This window comes from Diabrotica virgifera, chromosome 10 (genome assembly GCF_917563875.1).
Source record: "Diabrotica virgifera virgifera chromosome 10, PGI_DIABVI_V3a".
NCBI classification, from domain to species: domain Eukaryota; kingdom Metazoa; phylum Arthropoda; class Insecta; order Coleoptera; family Chrysomelidae; genus Diabrotica; species Diabrotica virgifera.
The window spans coordinates 44,384,021-44,403,885 of NC_065452.1; the positions used below are offsets into that span (position 1 = coordinate 44,384,021).

Genomic DNA, 19,865 nt, shown 5'->3' on the forward strand with positions numbered 1-19,865 from the left:
AATTTTGTAATTTTATGTCAACTATTTAGCTTTTTAATTGAGTGCAAAAAATGAAAAAAATCGCGTTGATTGCACTAAATTCTTAATAATTAAAAAACACGAACTCTAGGCAGGAAACATGTAGGTTTTCATCTTATAGGTCAAGTCAACAATAACTAAAAAAGTCAGCTACCTTGATATTTCATTGTCCCGAACATGGTCTATTTCTTGCGTATTTCCCTGGCTGGAGTATATCAGTGCGACGACACGAATGTAATGTTATGTACTTGTAATAATACAGTTTGAAAATCCCAACTCTAACTCGATTCCTACTTAATCTTTAGTTTCTGCAAATGTGCAATATTGCTGTGTTCAGTCAATCATCGTGTTTGCCGAGCTTTTGGCGGCCCAATAATCACTAAATTTATGACTTCCGTTTTTTTGGATGAATAGTGTTATGTTTAAGATAACATAATGCTATATGTTTGTTTTATTTTTGATATGAATGCAATTTCTTTTATTTAAAAACGAATGCCCACTTCTATTTCATTGATGGATGAATGATGAATATACATATTTATTTGGTATTCGATTTTAATTTTTAAATACAAATATTTTTTGTACAGTATTTTTGCCGCCCCAGGGGCGTCATTTGATAGGGTTAGGGGAGGCAGTTGCCCGTTGCCCCCCCCCCCGAAACTGAAAATGACTGAAATTTACAAAAAATACTTTCATTTTTTTTATCATTACATCATATATAATGTATTGTATGACGCCCCTGTGCCGCCCTCTCACAATTTGCCGCCCTAGGCAGCTGCCTATATTGCCTAATGGATAAAGCAGCCCTGAGACTGACGTCAGCAACTGACGTAATTATGACGTCTTTATTACGTGAAAAAGTCACAGCCCAGTGACGTCAGCAATTGACGTTATTAATCCGTCATCCTCTGACGGCGTAGTAACGTGATAATGACGTCTATTTCACGGCACAGACGGAAATGTCTGGGGTTAAAAATTGGTCATTGATAGGTCAGTACTGTAACTTCATTCAGATTTGGCGCTGTAGAATACCTATAAATATACTGGTTTAGCTCACTTGTAAAACGTGCGACCAAGTGTGCACTTAAGATAACAAATAATATATGAGTTATCGCCTTTTAAGACATACCTTAAATTGCACGTGGCTTAACTTTTTTTTAAGTCCTTGTAATTCGTGTCTGTAAATTAAATAATAAAACAGTGGAATAATATATAATTATTTATTTTATTAGTAATAAAAAATATAAAAACAAAAACAACATTGCATTAAAATATAACTATAAATCTATGCAATACAATAACCGTTGTACGTCATCTATTACTTGTGACCAGATATTGTAAACTGGTCATAAAGTCCAGAGTTAGTTAAATAAAATTTGTAGTGTAGGTTGCTTTTCGAAAAATGTAAATAGCCTTGGATTTTGAGGCCAGTTTACAATATGGTCACAAGTAATAGATGACATACAACAGTTTTTATATTGTATAGATTACTATAATATATAGACTAAAAAAAATATACAATTGCTTTTGTCAAATACATACATAAAATGTAGATCCCTATTACCATAAAAACCAAATCTATATTGCTAAAATTAACTTTTATTCATTTATTACTTAACTTCCTGTATTTTATTTAAATGTAATATATGAATGTAATAAAGGAAAAGATACAGAACTATCTGTACCCTCCTTTGGAAACAGCATACATTTTGTCACAATTTCATGTAGAAACCAATATTGTATTGTAGATTGTAGAAAGTTTATTTACTACATATATATTCAACTCTTTTGAATCAAAAGGATAACTGTACAAAGAATCATAATTTTCAAATACTTTTCCAACAAAATAAATATCAGATTGTTTATCTAGAATATTCAGAATTTGAACAACCAAGCCATTGTTGGTTAAAACATAACAATCCGAATAGGAATAGGGATGAATAGTCAACTGTAACCCATCTAATGTAATTTTTTTAAATTCTTTATAATCTTTATCAAAATGTAAACGGAGACATGAGAAATGTTCATACGAACATTGTATTTTTTTTGTTCCCGAATTTATTTTTAAATGATTATTTGATTCAATTAATCGACAGTAAGCCTGTTGAAGAGGTTTTGTTGGAGACCTTATCATTTTTTTTAAATGACCCAAAAAGTTTTCGAATGGAAATGCCGAAAATGAATCTAATTCACCATACATTTTAGAGTCATCAGCAAGGTGCGACAAAATGTGAACATTATATACTGCAAACTCAGCTCCATATATTTTTATAGCATGTGATACAAAAATTGACAATGAGTTATTGACCAAATCATATCCAAATTTGTTTCCAAAAAAAGATGAACATAAAATAAATATTCCAACATGAAGTAAAAGAAAGTGCTCATAATATTGGCCAAAATTGCTTACTGGAACTATTAAATAAAGGTTAACCATCTATATTAACAGATAATTCTAAAATATTAGTCAGAAGTTGACATTTGGAATATATATTTAGTAAAGTGTCCTTTATATTAAAATGAACATACTCTCCATTGTGCAATGCTATTGTATTTACTGTTCTCGGAGTTTTAAGCAAAGTCCGACAGTCTAGTGGTAGATGTTTATGGAAAGGTTTTAATATATTAAGTAATTTTGTTACAGAAGACTGTGGAATATTTTCAGTAGTAGCTCACCTTTTAGTTCAATATTTAGGTCATTAAACTTATTAACATCAGTATCAGTACATTCATGATCCTCTAAGTTGTCTAAATCTGCACAATCATCAACTTTTTCCATATAGTCATTATGGCTATTTTCCAGATCATCAATATTCTGTTCACAATCAGCATCCAGTATGTCATGTATGTCATTACAGGTTATTTCATTAATACAGTTTGAGAAAATATTATTGTCTGACTGTTTTTTTCCATACTTTTACTGTTACAAAAAATGTCCCTCATTTCTGCAGAAACCTGTTTAGAAACTCTTCTGTAATACTCTCTCTTGCCCACTTTGTTTTTTAAATTTATTTTCTTGAACATTGTGAAATAACTTGGAAATAGTTACCAAATATTTTAAGTAATAAATGAATAAAAATAAAATAAGAATATTTTAAATAAGTATTTAACAAACTTAAATTTTACTAAAATAGTTTAAAAAACAAAAATGTAATTCTAATGCATTTTTAAAAAACTAAATAGTTTTAAATAGTTTTGTTTTGGGCTCTCTTCTGTGGAGCATGTTTCAACCACACGTTAGTCGCTTTCTCTATTTCATAATCGGTAGCAGTTTTAAATACTTGCTTAACTGAATCTTAAAAGAGAACAAACTTAAATAATATATTTTGCATAAAAATAGTTTTATTTAGAAATTAATACACCTTATATTTTATGCAGTTTGGGACTAAACACAAATATCATTTCCTCTCAAGTACATAATATCTAGTTATTGGAAATTTACACATTTGATACTTCACATACGGCCATATTCATCAAAACCTTAACAGTTTGTTAAGTTTCTAACAACTGGTTGAATTACAATTTCGACCATTCTATATATCGAAATTGTAATTCTGGTTATATCGATCAGTCAAAATTGCAATTTAACCAGCTGTTAGAGACTCACAACCTGTTAAAGTTTCGGTGAATACTACTGACACAGATATACTGTCTTGTTAGCTCACAACAAAATTAAAAATATGTTTACCAACTCAAAAAATATCAAGTATACATACCTCTTATAACACTGAAAAGCTTTAGTTTCCGAAACTCCTTTTTATCACGCTTTCCATAAAAGCTATAGGCTATATATATTTCAAAATCCTATTAGTCTTGACAACTACAGTTTCACCTCCAATTCTTGTCAAAAAACAGATCTAAAAAATATATGGGTGGAAGTTTTATCTATTAATAAACTCTTTTTTTTCATAACTTACTACAACATTTGCGTGATTTTCTAAAAAAAGCTCTAAAACTGAAAGATCTTCATCTGATGTTATGGGAATTGTAACTGGAAAATCTGGAAAACTATCCCCATTTATTGCTGTACAGTTTTTATTTTCTTCCAACAGAGCTAGGATCTGGGTATTTTGCTGTTGAATACCAGTGAGCTTTTGCAATAGTGTCTGATATGCTAAAAAATATGTGTTATCACAACAATGATAAACTTGTATTAAGTACATTTTACCTTTAGCATCTATCTGTATAGACGGATTGACCAATTATTGACGTGTGTTTTGAAGTTCTTGAGGTGCTGCTGCTTTTTGACATGTGTTTTGAGGTTCTTTAACTGATGGAGATCTTGCTGTATAAAGAAAAATAATTATTTATTTGAATTGTTTAACTAGTGTAGACTCACCAGCAACTTTTTTAATTTTTAATAGAGGTGGACGTTTCACCACTGAAGTATCCCCATCACGGCTACTACTTGAAAACTGTTTCCGTTGTCTTTTTCTTTTTGCCTCAACTTAAATCCAACTTCAATTTTACAAATGTTTGTTAGTATTATTCGCTGTCTTACACTTAGTCTATGACTTCTAATGCCTTTATACACTAAATTAACTGATGACACTATACCATCCAGTAATTGGAAATTCTGCAATCCTGTAAAACTGCATAGCATGGTATCTGACTTTATTATATCTGATAATGTAACCACTTTTGGAGTGTTGACTTGAACTTGAAAGTCTTTAAAAGACTTTACTATTCCATCGCTTAATTGCAATAGTGCATCAACACATAAAATTTCTTCCTCTGATGGTTCATTTGTTTTATTGTGAACATCAACATCTGGAATACTTGGTTGTTCAGTGGGTAGAGTTAGTGGGGAGTTCTTTTGACAATATGTTGACTCCTTTTGGCAACTTACAAGTGAGTATAGCACATCTTTTCAATCTTCTCAGTTTGGACAAGTTTTCTCCTAAAATATAAATATTTATCTGTTAATAATAGCTACTTTATATAATACATAAACATACCCTTAAAGTAATCTTCATTTTTAAAGTGTAAACTGCACACTTTCATATACGGACTAGGCTCTTTTCCCATTTTTAGAAGGTATTTCCATAAGTTTCGTTTGTTAAGTAGAGTGCCATTGAATAAAACTCTGTCTTATTTATCCTTTTTAGGATAGAATGAAACGATAAATTACTATCACGCTTTATCCAAGAATCACATTCAGGCACACAACAATAATAATTAGATTTTTTTGCCATAACTGAATAAAAACAAACACGATTTTATTTTAAGCCAACGGAAATAAGGAAATGTAAGGTTATGTATTAATGTCTATTTGAAAGGTTCGAGTTAAATACGCAATGGCGCTGCAATCTTCAACGAGATTGCCTATTGCCCGCTATATTTAAAAATCGACTAAAAGCGTCATCTACCACAATACGAGAAACTATATTTTAGTTCCTAATATGCCTTATATAGAAAATTATCTATACTTTTTTATCTAGGCATAGACTTTGGAAAGGAAACATCAAACATCTTTTCCAAAATACACAGCAGACATGGTTGTTAATATATCGTTCAAATATTCCTGAAACTTTAAAACGGCATTAAACGTGAAGCATATAATTGGCAGAGATTTTAAGTCAACCAGATGCTAACAAATATACATCTGCTCCTAACTTATACGGGAACAAAAATCACCAAACAGGGACGTCACTGTGACGTAAAAATGTGACGTCGTACAAACATCATCAAAATGACGTCTTTTTAACGTCATATTGTGATGTGTGACCAAGATGACGAAAAGTGACCTAAAAATGACGTCTCGGTGACATCATTTCTCGTCATCTGGTTAGCTGGGTATGTTGGGCAACATGAGAGCCAACGATCGACAAGTGGTCTCGGCACCTTAAGAAGAAGAAGGATCTATATAGATCACTCTGGAAGTCTGTTCTTTAAACAAATCAATCAAAACTGACCAAATATTCGATAAATCAATAATAAGTGTTTCTTATGTATATGGTCATTTCTTCATTTATTTGCTCTTATTATGTCCTATTTTGTATTGTTGCTTTTAAATAATTATTTATTTATTGTATTACTGAAAAAAGTCAACGGTATTTTCCAAACTATTCCTTTTTCCTGGAATGAATCTCCCAGATTCAGCGTGACTATATTTTAACAATGGTGGCTCTAATTTACCGGGCGTTAAGAGTAATTACTGTTATCTTTCCAGTCTTTATAAAGAAAATAACAATAATTACTTATTTGCACCATTCGTCCGCTACACTTTTGTTGGCGTATTCTCATTTTCACCCAAACCGTTGATTGATGTAGGATTTCTAAATCATAATGGAGAAGATTTATCACATGTATCTAACATTCTTAAAACCTTCCTTGAGGATTCTTTATTAAACTTTATAAACATTAACCTACACAAATTTACTCTTGAAGTTTTTGTGTTTTTTGAAAATAGACAATCCCTATAACATTCACAAGTTAAGATTTTTTGATTTTATTGACTTAAAAAGCCCTAGCACATAACTTGATGTAAAATAAAAGCAAAGATGAAAAAAGAAAACTGGTTGAATGGCTAAAAATGAAATTCATCAGTTATGAAAAGGCAAATCCGGGATGTATTTTATTTAAAAACGGATTCATAGACTGAGTTTCATGTTTTTCGGGTAGCTGGAAGAGAACGACTGACAGCAACTGCGGTAGATCTACATCCATTATATAAATATATCGTTGTTACTGTGCGAAAATGGGTGTTGTTGGCCTTACATTTCGTCCTGGTGCCTTTGTTTCGCGCACCAGTTATAGATCGCTGGTTTTTCCCCTTGGGAAACTGAATTTTCTTTCCTTAGGGAAATGGTTTCACTTTTTCTCTACTTATGCGAAGGACCACCCAAAGCTTTGGGACAAATGAAATATACGAGAAGAACGTTTTTACTAAGTCTATTTACTAAAAACAACTACAATAACGAAATTTTGGACGCCGATAGCTTACTTGCAATAGCTCAATAAACGCACTATGAGCACGAAAACAAAAAGAATTGGCACTAGTTACTGAACACGTATTAAAGAGTCCAGTTTGCGCTGAACCGAGAGCGTTGAGCTTCAATTTTTCGACTGCTCCGTCTCGCAGTTGCAACTGTACTGTCTCTTAAACACAAGAACACCCCCCAACCACCATTCATCGCAACCGTTTTTTGAGCTTAAAAATTTCCTTTTTTGGATAAAGTTTACGTCAGCCGTCTTTCTCATGAAATGGCCTGTTTGGAAATTTTGGATAGCAAAGACTGAGAGATAAAAATTTCTAACTGTGTTCTGTCATTGTTATAATTCTTAAGAACGCATTAGGATTATATTTAGAAAGTTAGTTTTCAAGCAAGTACCGGCATCCCTAAAGATAATTAAATTGTAGGAAAATTAGGAAAGTCTACATCTTAAAACTAATATACAGCGTGAGCGAAATTAAACTAAATTTAAACAGTGTTGTTTAGCAACAGTTACTAATTACGGAAAAGAAGAAAAAAAGGTTGATTAAACTCGTAACAGGTAACATAGTTCGGCCTGAATATCACGGACTTATAACAGGGGCTGCTTTCGTAGATTTGTCATTTGCATGACACAGTAAGGCACAAAACATTGCTCCACAAATTATACGACACTCTCAGTGACCACCATCTGGGTAAGGTCGTATATTTCTTACTGTAAAACAGACGTTTTTTTCGTTATGGTGGATGGCAGAGTAAGTAGGTGGGGAAAAAAGAACATCCTTCCACAGGGAAGTGCTTTAGCACCAATGCTCTTCAATATATATACAAACGACCTACCCACGCCGACTGAAAGCAAGCACTTCCTCTATACTCACGATCTCGCAATATGTGCTCGAGGAAATAGTCTTGAAGAAGTGGAGGAGAAATTCGAAACTTCCTTAAAAACAATGATAGCGTACTACCTGTAGAATTCCCTTAGACGCAATCCGTCTCAAACTCAAGTCTACGCCTTCCACCTTCGCGCAAAGGAAGCCAAGCAAAAACTTCAAATTGCGTGAAATGGTAGTATATTAGAACACTCGGACCAACCTATATATCTTGAAGTAACTCTGGACCGGTCCCTCACCTACAGAAAACATTGTATAAAAACTAGAGGGAAAGTAACAACTAGGAACAGCATACTCAGAAAGCTAATGGTAAGTACAGGGCCCCCGCAAGAACTACTGGCGCCTGTGTGCAAAAAAGGATTTTGGCGCCCCTTGTCATTTTATAGGCATAGGTATTTTGATAATGTTTTTTATTTATTTTTTTGGGGTCCGGACAAATAATCCCTGGACCAATAATCCCGGACAAAAAATCCCCGGACAAAAAATCCCCGGACAAAAAATCCCCCGACAAAAAATCCCCGGACAAATAATCCGCGGAAAAAAAATTCCCACAAAAAATCCCGGACAAATATTCCCCACAATTTTTTTTGGACAAAATATCCCCACAAAAAATCCCGGACAAAAAATCCCCACCAATACCAAAATTATTTGTTACCGGATAATTCTCTAAAAGTTTTCCTGAAATTTTACCAAATTTCGAATTCCAATTCCATGCATTCGAATTCCCTTCAAATTTTACATTAATCGTCCAACACTACATGGAATACAATTTTTACGTACACCCAGCTCGACCAAAATGGCCGAGTTGGGCGTACAGAAGAAACTAACTGCGGTAACGCAAATGCATATATAATAAGTAACTCGTTTGTACAAGTTAGAATAGTGGGAAAAATATCAAACGGTTTTTGCGTAAATTCTGGACTGAGACAGGGAGATCCTTTGTCAGCATTGTTGTTTAATCTGGCCTTAGAATATGTCATGACAAAAATTTAACCAAAAATCAAACCAGACATAGCTACTCGGGGAGAGGCCAGATGGGAGAAGGTCTGTAGGACGGCCTAGAAAAAGGTGGAAAGATGCAGTCATAGGAGATTTGGAGAAAATGGGAGTGAGACAATGGGAAATAGTGGCACAGGACCGACAAACATGGAAGGCAATAATAAACGCGGCAAAAGAGAGCTCTCGAAGAGTTATAACGACATTGATGATGATGATGACTAAATATTTTTGACGCTAAATGTACAAAAAGGAACAGGTTTTTTGGATTACAATCAAGATTATCGTTGTCAAGACCAGCAGTTATCATCACGAATACGCAATGTACTGGACATACTTATTCAAAACAGAGTGAGCAAAATATTTAAGCCAATAATTACAACATGATTCCCACAGCCTTAGCTCATTCCCCATATCATTCTCTCCCACGATTTTTGAAAAAACTCACACTTTTTTGTCACGTAAAATTTGAAGTTTTCGACATGCAATTGGAATTCGAAATTTGGTACTTAATCGAAATTACAATTCATGCTTAATATTAATTGCTATTCATTATTTTCGTACCGAAAAACGGTTTCATGGATATTGCTATCTACCTATACCGATTGCATTCACGGGAAAACTATTCGGCAGCAAATATTTCTTGGGGATATTTTGTCCGGGATTTTTTGTGGGAATATTTTGTTCAAAAATATTTGTAGGGATTATTTGTCCGGGATTTTTTGTAGGGATTTTTTGTCCGGGGATTATTTGTCCGGGGATTTTTTGCCTGGTGGATTTTTTGTCCAGGGATAATTTGTGGGGATTTTTTTTTTCCGGGATTATTTGTTCGAGGATTATTTGTCCTAGCTTCAATCCACAGGGTGCCAGGCGGTGTCGTGATTGAAAAATTATTTAAACATTTTCTTTTAAGCAAATTCACAAAAAAAATTATTTCGAACAAATTTTTTTTTTTAGATAACTTGGGTCACTCTGAGTAAAAAAGGTCCCTTGTCATTTTTCTCTAAAATGGATTGTTGTCGAGTTATACGCGATTTAAGATTTGAAAAATGCGAAAATGGCCATATAACTCGACAACAATAAATTCTAGAGAAAAATCACAAGATACCATTCTTGCTCAACATGACCCAAATTATCTAAAAAAAAATTGTTCGAAGTAATAAAATTATTTTTGTGAATTTGTTTAATAAAAATTGTTTAAACAATTTTTCGACCAAGGTACCGCCTGGAACCCTGTGGATTTGTTATAGGACCTTTTTTGAGTAAGTTTTTGCAATGAAATCTAATCGAAATAATTTTGCTAACGTGGGCAACGATAGAGTCTGGACTATAGCGCTAATTGTTAATAATTAAAAACAACAGCTTTGTAATAAAATAATGACAAAAACTTCTTCAGAATGTTGAAGGAGGGGTTTAAACTTTGATTTGGTCGATTTTTGACTTTCATAATAATAATTTTTAATGGAGTTATTAAGCCTTGAAAATGGTCATTTTCGCATTTTTTTAAATTTTAAATTGCATATAACTCGACAACAATCAATTTGAGTGAAAAATGACAAGAGACCTTTGTTACTCAGAATGACCCAACTAAAAAAATTTGTTCGAAATGAAAAATTATTTTGTGAATTTGTTTTAAAAACAAAGTTTTACCAATTTTTCGTCCACGGCACCGCTTGGCACCCTGTGAATTTGTTATAAGGACCTCTTTTTGAGTTAGTTTGTGCAAAAAAAATCGAGTCGGAATAATTTCGCAAAGGGGGCGACGATACAGTCCGGTCTAATTAGTTATTTGATAGGTATGCGGTTTTCAAATATTGTCGATTCATTATTTGAGCGCCGCAGAATCGTTCGCTTATCGATGAGATAGAATTACTGCCCACACACTATTGCTCAACCAATGTGCTTAAAATTTTTTCCACGAAATCAGCGCATAGTTAGGTATTTCTTATCTACAGTTGGGTGTTTGTTATTTTTATAGCGGGATTTTTTATTTTATGTTTATAGAAAGACTAAAAATGTCATCCAAGATCGAAACAAAATAAGACTGAACTATTTAATTTCTCAACTTTTATTTTAAAATTAATTTTTGCTTTTTTTATTTTTTTTTGTAAATATTTTTGCACATTTGACCCTCGGTTTTGGCGCCCCTAAAGGACGGCGCCCGTGTGCATTGCACAATTTGCACATATGGTAGCGGGGGCCCTGGGTAAGTAAATGGGGTGCATGTCCTGGCGTCTTAAGAACAACGGCACAGACATTGTGTTTCTCAACTGCTGAATATGTGTGCCCCGTTTGGGACAGAACTGCCCACACCTAACAAGTTGATACTGCGCTGAATGAGACATGCAGGATAGTAACGGGGTGCTTGAAACCAACGCCACTCTCAAGTCTATACAAATCAGCGGGTTTTGCAGAACCCGCAACACACAGAAGCGTTGCAGAGCATATAAAGAAAATTAAATAGGTCTCGCACGATCGGCATTCCCTATACAAGCGACTAAAATCCAGGAAAAGCTTCCTTGCAACAGTGCAGGATGAACCGTCTGAGTAGTTTCCTCTTCACCACGTTCAATGGATCGGCCAGTCTCATAGACTTTAAAACGTGGAAAACTATGAATAAAATCAAACATGGTAAAATCGGGAAAATAAACCAAGATGTTATAAACTGTGACTGTGGAGAAACAGAGAATATGGAACATCTTATTACACGCAGAAACTGTCCTCATCGGTGTACCCTCGAAGATTTGTGGGTCGCCAACAAAGATCGAATCGACGTAGCCGGATTAGACGAAGCAAGGAAGCACTAAAAAGCCCAAAACCTAGGAATTTTGTGCAGTAAGATGAATCGTCATGGAACTTTTTGCATTCGATTAGAGAGAGTGTCAGGCAACTTTGTGAACTAAATTCATCTAGGGCAAAAGTTTTTGTGCATAAGAAAATGCATTTTAAAAGTGCATCTCGAAGAGGTGAAAATGAAAAATTTAGAACTTGGGAAATATTGACGGAAATGAGTTAAACTTTTATACTCGGGGGTTTTGGGGATCGCTGAGCACGAATTTCATGTCGGCGATGGTCTCCAAGGTACCTGGTGCCCAGTGTGGAACTCGTCGCCTGGAGTTTTATGTTATAATAATTAAAAATCAGTCAATATCCATTACACGGCGGTTTATGGGGTCGCTGACTACGAATTTAATGTCGGCGATGGTCTCCAAGATACTTGGTGCCTAAAGTGGAACCGAGGAGATTTTAGTTATAATTATTCAAAATTAGTCAAAAACTATTACCCTGGTGGTTTTGAGGGTCCCTGAGTACGAATTTCATGTCGGCGATGGTGCCCAAGGTACCTGGTGCCAAGGGTTGGAACTCGTTGCCTAGCGTTTTATGTTATAACCATTCAAAATCAGTCAATAACCATTACTCGGGGGGTTTTTGGAGTCGCTAAACACAATTTAATATTGGCGGTGGTCTCCAAGGTACCTGGTTCCCAGGGTGCAACTCGTTGCCTGGAGTTTTACGTCATATTTATTCAAAATCAGTGAAAAACCATTAATTTGGGGGTTTTGGGGGTCGCTTAGTACGAATTTCATGTCGGCGATGGTTTCTAAGTTACCTGGTGCCCAGGGTGAAACCCGTCGCCTGGAGTTTTATGTTGTAACCATTCAAAACTAGTCAATAACCGTTACTCGGGGGTTTTTGGGGTCTCTGAGTACGAATTTCATGTCGGCGATGGTCTCCAAAGTACCTGGTGCCTAGGGTGGAAATCGTCGCCTGCAGTTTTATGTTATATTCATTTAAAATCAGTCAATATCCATTACTTCGGTGTTTTGGGTGTCGCTTAATGTTGGAAATTCCATACAATTGATTTGTTGTGTAAATAGTTCGAAATTATATCCCATTTTTACCCTTCTCGACGCCCGTGTTCCTTGCTATCCGTGTGTTCCGATCGGAGTTAAGGAATGTGAAATGGGTCGAACGCTTACCACTTGAGATGGGAGATTTTACCCCCGATGGCATAAGAAGAAAGAGAAACATTTAGACGGCCCACGAGAAAAGACCTAAAAATGGTGACTTGGTCGACGCGTCCTGAGTAACGATTGTAAGTACCTTATTTTTTACCTTGTTTTGTTGTCACCTATATTATTTATCCATTGTTCCTTTGTTATCGTTTTTTGAGCTATTTGACCACCAACAATTGATTTAAATGTGTGTATTAATAAGTTTATATGCGCCTATGAGAATTTCCATTAATCTCTACCAATAGTAGCCATCGGAAGAAAATAGCAGGTGTTGTCATTTGTATTGTTTATTGTTTGTTTCGATTTTATGACTCGTTTCGTTCAATACCTGCTAATAACCTACATGTTTGATCCTTCTAACCGTATGTATATGAACGATGTTAATATTATTTGATACACATAAAAATGTAAATGGTAGTTTGATTGATTCGTCGCAATTATAGTACATATATTCGTTTATTATTATACATTACAATAGATTTATAATATAGATTTGATATATTAATTAATAATATTTGTGTTGTTTGATATCGGGATATATACCTATTAGGAAAATTTTATCGTTAATTTTGCGTTGTCGAAGCCAAGCTTATCTGTTTAACCGTGACTGATTTGGGGTTCGCATCGGGTGATTTATTATTCAAAGTAGGTACTAAATAGTGTTGAGTTTCGGTTCCTTGAATGGGTCTAAAGATTTAATATTATTGTCCTTTCTCCGTTTAAGAAACCAAATATTTTGTATTTTTCCGAGCATCGCGTCGTCCCATGGGCGTAGAGAAATATTTTTTTTTGTGTTATACTTTTAATTTTTTGATTTTAGGCAGTTTACTATAATCACCTTTCGTGTTAGTATTTTATTATTACTCGATTATTGCATTTTTTTTATCGTCGCATTTATAGTACAGTTAAAGTTAATATTATTTTATTTTGATCATTTCATTTCTGTTTGAAATTTTTATATAAAAAGTTGGAATGGATAAATCGAGAAAATTTAAATTCCAGCGGCATACAGCGCTCAATGACATTCAGTCGATTTATGATCTAGGTAGTAAAGCCGTTTCTGATCAGAGTTTACGATCGTTGTTTAAAATAAGGTGTAGCGAGTTAGACGTGATCAAGGAGGAATTTTTAAAGCAGCATACAAGCATTATTAATAATGTTTTGTCGGTACCGGATTCAGATACGGGGGACGAAGAAAAGGTCCGAGAATTATTCTTGGACTTGTTCTACAAAATAAAAGTTTTTGACGCGGAATTCTTTGGGTCACCATCTGAAAGTCCAGGTCCAGCGTCTTGGGCTTCCGGCGGAGCTCATCCATCCCACATTCGCTTACCTCGTATTGATCTTCGGCGTTTTCAAGGAAATTTTTATTAATTTTGCATCCTTTATAGACCTTTATAATTCGATAGTGCATAATAATGCATCCCTAGGAAACGTAGAAAAATTTAAATATTTGAAAGGTTGTTTAGACGGGACTCCGCTTAGCTTAATTCGCAATTTACCCATAACCAACGATAATTACCAAGTGGCTTATGATTTAATTGTTAAACGGTACACAAATGTTCGTCGTTATGCGACCGCCCATTGGGATGCGATAATGGGCGTTCAAAAAATCTCCGCGGTCAACTCGAAAAATCTATCTAAATTGGTAGACACCTTTTTAGAAAATTTAGCCGCTTTGAAAAGTTTAGGCCTTCCCACTGAGCATTGGGATTTCATTATGTTCAATTTGCTTTTGTCGAAATTAGATATTGACTCCATTAAGTTATTCGAGTTGGAAAATAAGTCTAATGAAATTCCGTCCTTCAAAAAATTATTAGCGTTCATCGAAACCCAATACATCGCGTATGATAATTTATACAGCAGTATAGGTGAGGGAAAGAAGTCGTCGCGGGCCCCAAATAACACGGAGCCAAAGGCCAACGCCAAACACCAGGCTGGTGATTCAAGGCACAATCGTAGTAGCTCGTCGTTCGTAACAAATTCGTCTTCAGTATGTTGCGCTCTATGCAAACAAAGCCATTATCTCAACCAGTGTTCGTTGTTCTTGAAAAAATCGCCAAGAGAGAGGTATCAGTTTTGTAAAGAGTCTTCTTCCTGTTTTAAGTGTCTTAATCAGGCTAACCATTCAGTCAAGTCGTGTCCTAAATCCTTCAAATGTAGCAAATGTAGTAGTCATCTCCATAATAGTTTATTACACTTCGAGAGAAACCGTTCCAATAGTCAGTCGTCCTCAGAAAATAATAGTCCAGGGTCATCGGGAATCGAATCGTCTCCTGAAGTATCCCATTGTGCCGCTAGTTTTGTAGGACAGAAAAATGAAACCAAAAAGGAAATCTTGTTCGGTACTGTTTTGGTTCATGCGATTGACAGTAAAGGGTGTAAACAACCCTTGAGATGTCTTATTGATTCGGGTTCGATGAGTTCGTTCATTAGTCGAAAGGCTGCCAATCGATTGGGATGGCCTAAAACTCCTTGCTCGTTCGAAATTAACGGACTAGATTCGATGCAAACGAAACTGAATCAGGGGCAAATAAGTTTCTCTATCCAACCTCGTCATCTGGAGTCACCGGTGTTTCATTTGGAGGCTACTATTACAGATCGGGTTTGCTCGGATTTGCCCAGCACCCAAATAGATATTTCTGCTTGGAATTATATTAAAAATTTGAAGTTAGCTGATCCCAAATTTAATTGTAGTCAATCGGTCGATTTGTTAATTGGTTGTAGTATATTTTCGAAGGTGTTGTTAGAGGGTAAAATTGAAGGTAAACCGGGACAGCCTGATGCCCTAAATACCGTTTTTGGATATATTTTGTTGGGCCCAACTAGCACACCTAACCTTTCGTCAACTTGTTCTTCTTCTTCGTCGCTTGTTTGTCTTTCAAATGTGGAAGACTCGTTAGATTCTTCGTTAAGGAAATTTTGGGAACTGGAGAACATACCGGAAGAGCCAGTTTCAGAACCGGAAGACGTTCTGTGCGAAACCATGTATCGGGAAACACATAGTCGGGACGTCTCGGGAAAATATGTTGTGTCTTTGCCTTTTCGTGAATCGCCGCCTTGTTTAAAAGATAGCTATGATGTTGCTTTAAACAGATTTATTTCGTTGGAACGTCGCTTGTTTCGTCAGCCGGGTTTGCAAAGGGAATATTCGTCCCATATGCAGGAGTATATTGATTTAGGTCATATGCAATTTGTTCTTGAGGGCGAAAAGACAAAGGGAAAGTATTATATCCCACATCATTGCGTTGTTAAATCGGAAAGTGTCTCTACTAAAATTCGAGTGGTATATAATGCGTCTCAGAAAAGTCCCAGACTTGGTAAATCGTTGAATGATTATTTATTAGTCGGTCCTAAGCTACAACAGGACATTGTCTCGCTTTTGTTAAATTTTAGACTTGATCGTTTTGCGTTGTGTGCAGATATTCGTCAGATGTATCGTAATATTTTAGTAGTTCCTGAGCATACGGATTATCAACGTGTGTTATGGAGATTTTCTAACCATGAGGAGATTCAGGAATATCGTTTGTTAACTGTCACTTTTGGAGTTATATCCTCGCCGTATCTCGCTCTAAGAACCCTTCAACAACTAGTGTTGGACGAAGGCTCTCGTTTTCCTAAAGCCGCCTCGCTCGTTTGTAATGCTTCGTATATTGATGATTTTGTTTTCGGTGCTTCGACGCTCGAAGAAGCACAAAGTTTAGTCGAAGAATTAGTCGCTTTGTTGAAGTTAGGAGGCTTTGAGTTACGGAAATGGTGATCGAACGAACCCAAATTGTTGTCGCAATTTCCTGAATCGCATATTAATCCTCATTCTATTAATTTTGATCCAGAATCAAATGGTCCTTCTTTAAAAATCCTTGGTTTGAAGTGGATTGCACAGTCCGATGTCTTTCAATTTGCAGTCAAATTGCAGGATGTCCCTTGTACTAAAAGATCGTTTTTGTCCGAATTAGCTCGAATTTATGACCCGTGTGGTTATCTAACACCTATTACCTTTTTCATCAAGCATTTATTCCAACGACTTTGGGCAACTGGTCTTGAATGGGATGATCGTCCTCCCTCAGAAATTATTCGTGTGTGGGAGCAATATAAAAGTGAATTATCTCTTATTTCACAGTTCAAAATTCCTCGTTTTTTGAATATTTCCTCTTGTCCCATCTTAGAACTTCATGGATTTGCTGATGCCAGTGAAAAGGGATACGCTTGTGTCGTTTATATTCGTAGTATTGATAGTCAGAACATGGTCCAAGTTAATTTACTTTGTGCCAAGTCGAAAGTAGCTCCTATGAAACAGATTACGATCCCTCGATTAGAATTGTTAGCTGCTGTTCATTTGGTCAAACTTATGTCCTTTGTGTCACAGTCGTGGAAGAATATAATCTTTCAAAAGGTGTATGCTTGGGTAGACTCGCAAATAGTTTTGCACTGGATTAAAAGTTCACCTTCTAGGTTTAAAACTTTCGTCGCAAATCGCATTTCGTATATCCAGACCCATAGTTAAGATTATTCGTGGCATTACATTGAATCTCAAAGTAATGCAGCCGATGCGCCTTCGCGAGGCATGCTACCGGCCGCTTTTGTATCGAAACTAGACTGGTTGACAGGTCCTTCGTTTTTGTATAATGTTCCATTAATCTTTCCAGAGGTTCCTCCATCATTGCGGGAAAAATCCCCTTCGGAAGAGGTAACGAAAAGTTTAGTGTTTGTTTCCACTCGTGAGGAACATTTTTTGTCTTGTTTGTTAGAAAACCAATCGTCTTTTACCTCTATCCAAAGAATTTTGGCCTTTATGTTGCGATTCGCGCACAACTCTCGTTTTAAAAGGTCAAGACGTGTAGGACCCTTGAGTTCAGTAGAATTGGAAAGCTCGTTAATTATTCTTGTTAGGTTTACACAGGAACAGTATTTTGAAGACCAGCTTCAGTCGACCTCGTTTCCAAAACCATTTCGCAAATTAGGAGTATTTTTAGATGATAATACTCAGTGCTTAAGAGTAGGTGGTCGTCTATCGTAGTCTTCCTTGTCGTATGAGGCAAAACACCCCTTTTTGTTACCAAAGAAATCTCGTCTTACGACTCTCCTAGTTCGTCATTATCATGAAAAGTACTTACATGCTGGATTTAAGAGTACTCAATTTTTGGTGAGTCAAAGGTTTTGGATATTGTCTTCTAAGCAGTCCGTTAATTCAGTCTTGTCTAAGTGCATTAGATGTTGGAAGCAATATCCTAGGGCTTTACAGCCCCCTATGGGTGATTTGCCTAAATTTCGTTTCGGGGCCATTAAACCCTTTTCGATTTGTGGGGTAGATTATGGTGGGCCTTTTTCGATAACTATGTCTCGTTATCGAGGAGTTAGAAGTCAAAAGGCATACTTGTGCCTCTTTGTTTGTTGTGCCACAAAGGCTTTACATCTTGAATTGGCTAGTGATTTGTCCGCAGAAGCCTTTTTAGCCGCTTTACAGCGTTTTATTGCTCGGAGAGGTCGAGTATAGCAAGTATTTTGTGATAACGGTACCAACTTTCATGGCGCGTATCGACAATTGCGTAGCTTTATGGAGGGTGCTCTTGATAAAGATAATATTAAATTTTCTTTTGCTCCTCCTGCGGCTCCACATTTTGGTGGTATTTATGAGCGCGGCATTCGTTCTGTAAAAGAACATATTGCTCGGATAGTCGGGGCTCAAATTTTGACATATGAAGAGTTTTACACTGTTTTGACGTTGATTGAATTCCGTTTTGAATTCGCGTCCTCTCACCCCATTGACCAATGATGTTGAAGATCTCAACGCTTTGACCCCAGGGCATTTCCTGACTCTCGAACCTTTAACATCATTGGCTGTGCCTGATTTTTCGGAGGTATCCCTATATCGTTTGTCCCGACGGCAGCTGTTACAACGCATCCATAGGGATTTTTGGGCTCGATGGCGTAAGGAGTATTTACATACCTTACAACAAAGGTCCAAATGGTTAGATTCTGGCTTTGTACCTAAAATCGGTAGTTTAGTTGTTTTGAAGGAGGATAATTTGGCTCCGTGTAAATGACCTCTCGCGCGTCTTGTTGAATTGCATGCGGGCAAAGACGGGGTAGCTCGGGTAGCCACCGTGCGTACGACTAACGGAACTTTGAAACGGCCTCTTGTCCGACTCTGTCCCTTGCCGATAGAGGACTAGATGTCAACTTTTCGTTACTTTAGATTTACTTTAGATTTACGTTTCGTTACTTTAGATTTAGTTTTTTTGTTCAGATTTGTTAGTACGACTGCGACAAAACCAGCATTTTAATTTTAGTTTGATTTGAGCTTAAGTTTTTAATATCTTTTGTTTAAGTATTTTAGTATTTTTTTGTTTATTTGATTTGTTTCTGATTTGATTAGTGATATATAGTATTAGTTATTGTTAAATGCCTTATGGCCTCTAAGGGGGGAGAATGTTGGAAATTCCATACAATTGATTTGTTGTGTAAATAGTTCGAAATCATATCCCATTTTTACCCTTCTCGACGCCCGTGTTCCTTGCCATCCATGTGTTCCTATCGGAGTTAAGGAATGTGAAATGGGTCGAACGCTTACCACTTGAGATGCGAGATTTTACCCCCGATGGCATAAGAAGAAAGAGAAACATTTAGACGGCCCACGAGAAAAGACCTAAAAATGGTGACTTGGTCGACGCGTCCTGAGTAACGATTGTAAGTACCTTATTTTTTACCTTATTTTGTTGTCACCTATATTATTTATCCATTGTTCCTTTGTTATCGTTTTTTGAGCTATTTGACCACCAACAATTGATTTAAATGTGTGTATTAATAAGTTTATATGCGCCTATGAGAATTTCCATTAATCTCTACCAATAGTAGCTATCGGAAGAAAATAGCAGGTGTTGTCATTTGTATTGTTTATTGTTTGTTTCGATTTTATGACTCATTTCGTTCAATACCTGCTAATAACCTACACTAAATATATTTTTCATTAATAATTTTTCTTAAAACACTTTTATATTATATCCTAAAAA

The 19,865-nt window shown here is 35.7% G+C and overlaps 1 protein-coding gene across 1 annotated transcript; it reads left to right on the forward strand.

Annotated features, from left to right (window-relative positions):
* The first annotated feature begins 13,827 nt into the window (after positions 1-13,827).
* Positions 13,828-17,872, forward strand: LOC126893015 (uncharacterized). The gene is made up of 3 exons (XM_050662954.1): positions 13,828-14,191; positions 14,247-16,175; positions 17,502-17,872. Exons 1-3 carry the CDS (start codon positions 13,828-13,830, stop codon positions 17,870-17,872), a joined length of 2,664 nt encoding a protein of 887 aa, XP_050518911.1.
* Positions 17,873-19,865: the final 1,993 nt, after the last annotated feature.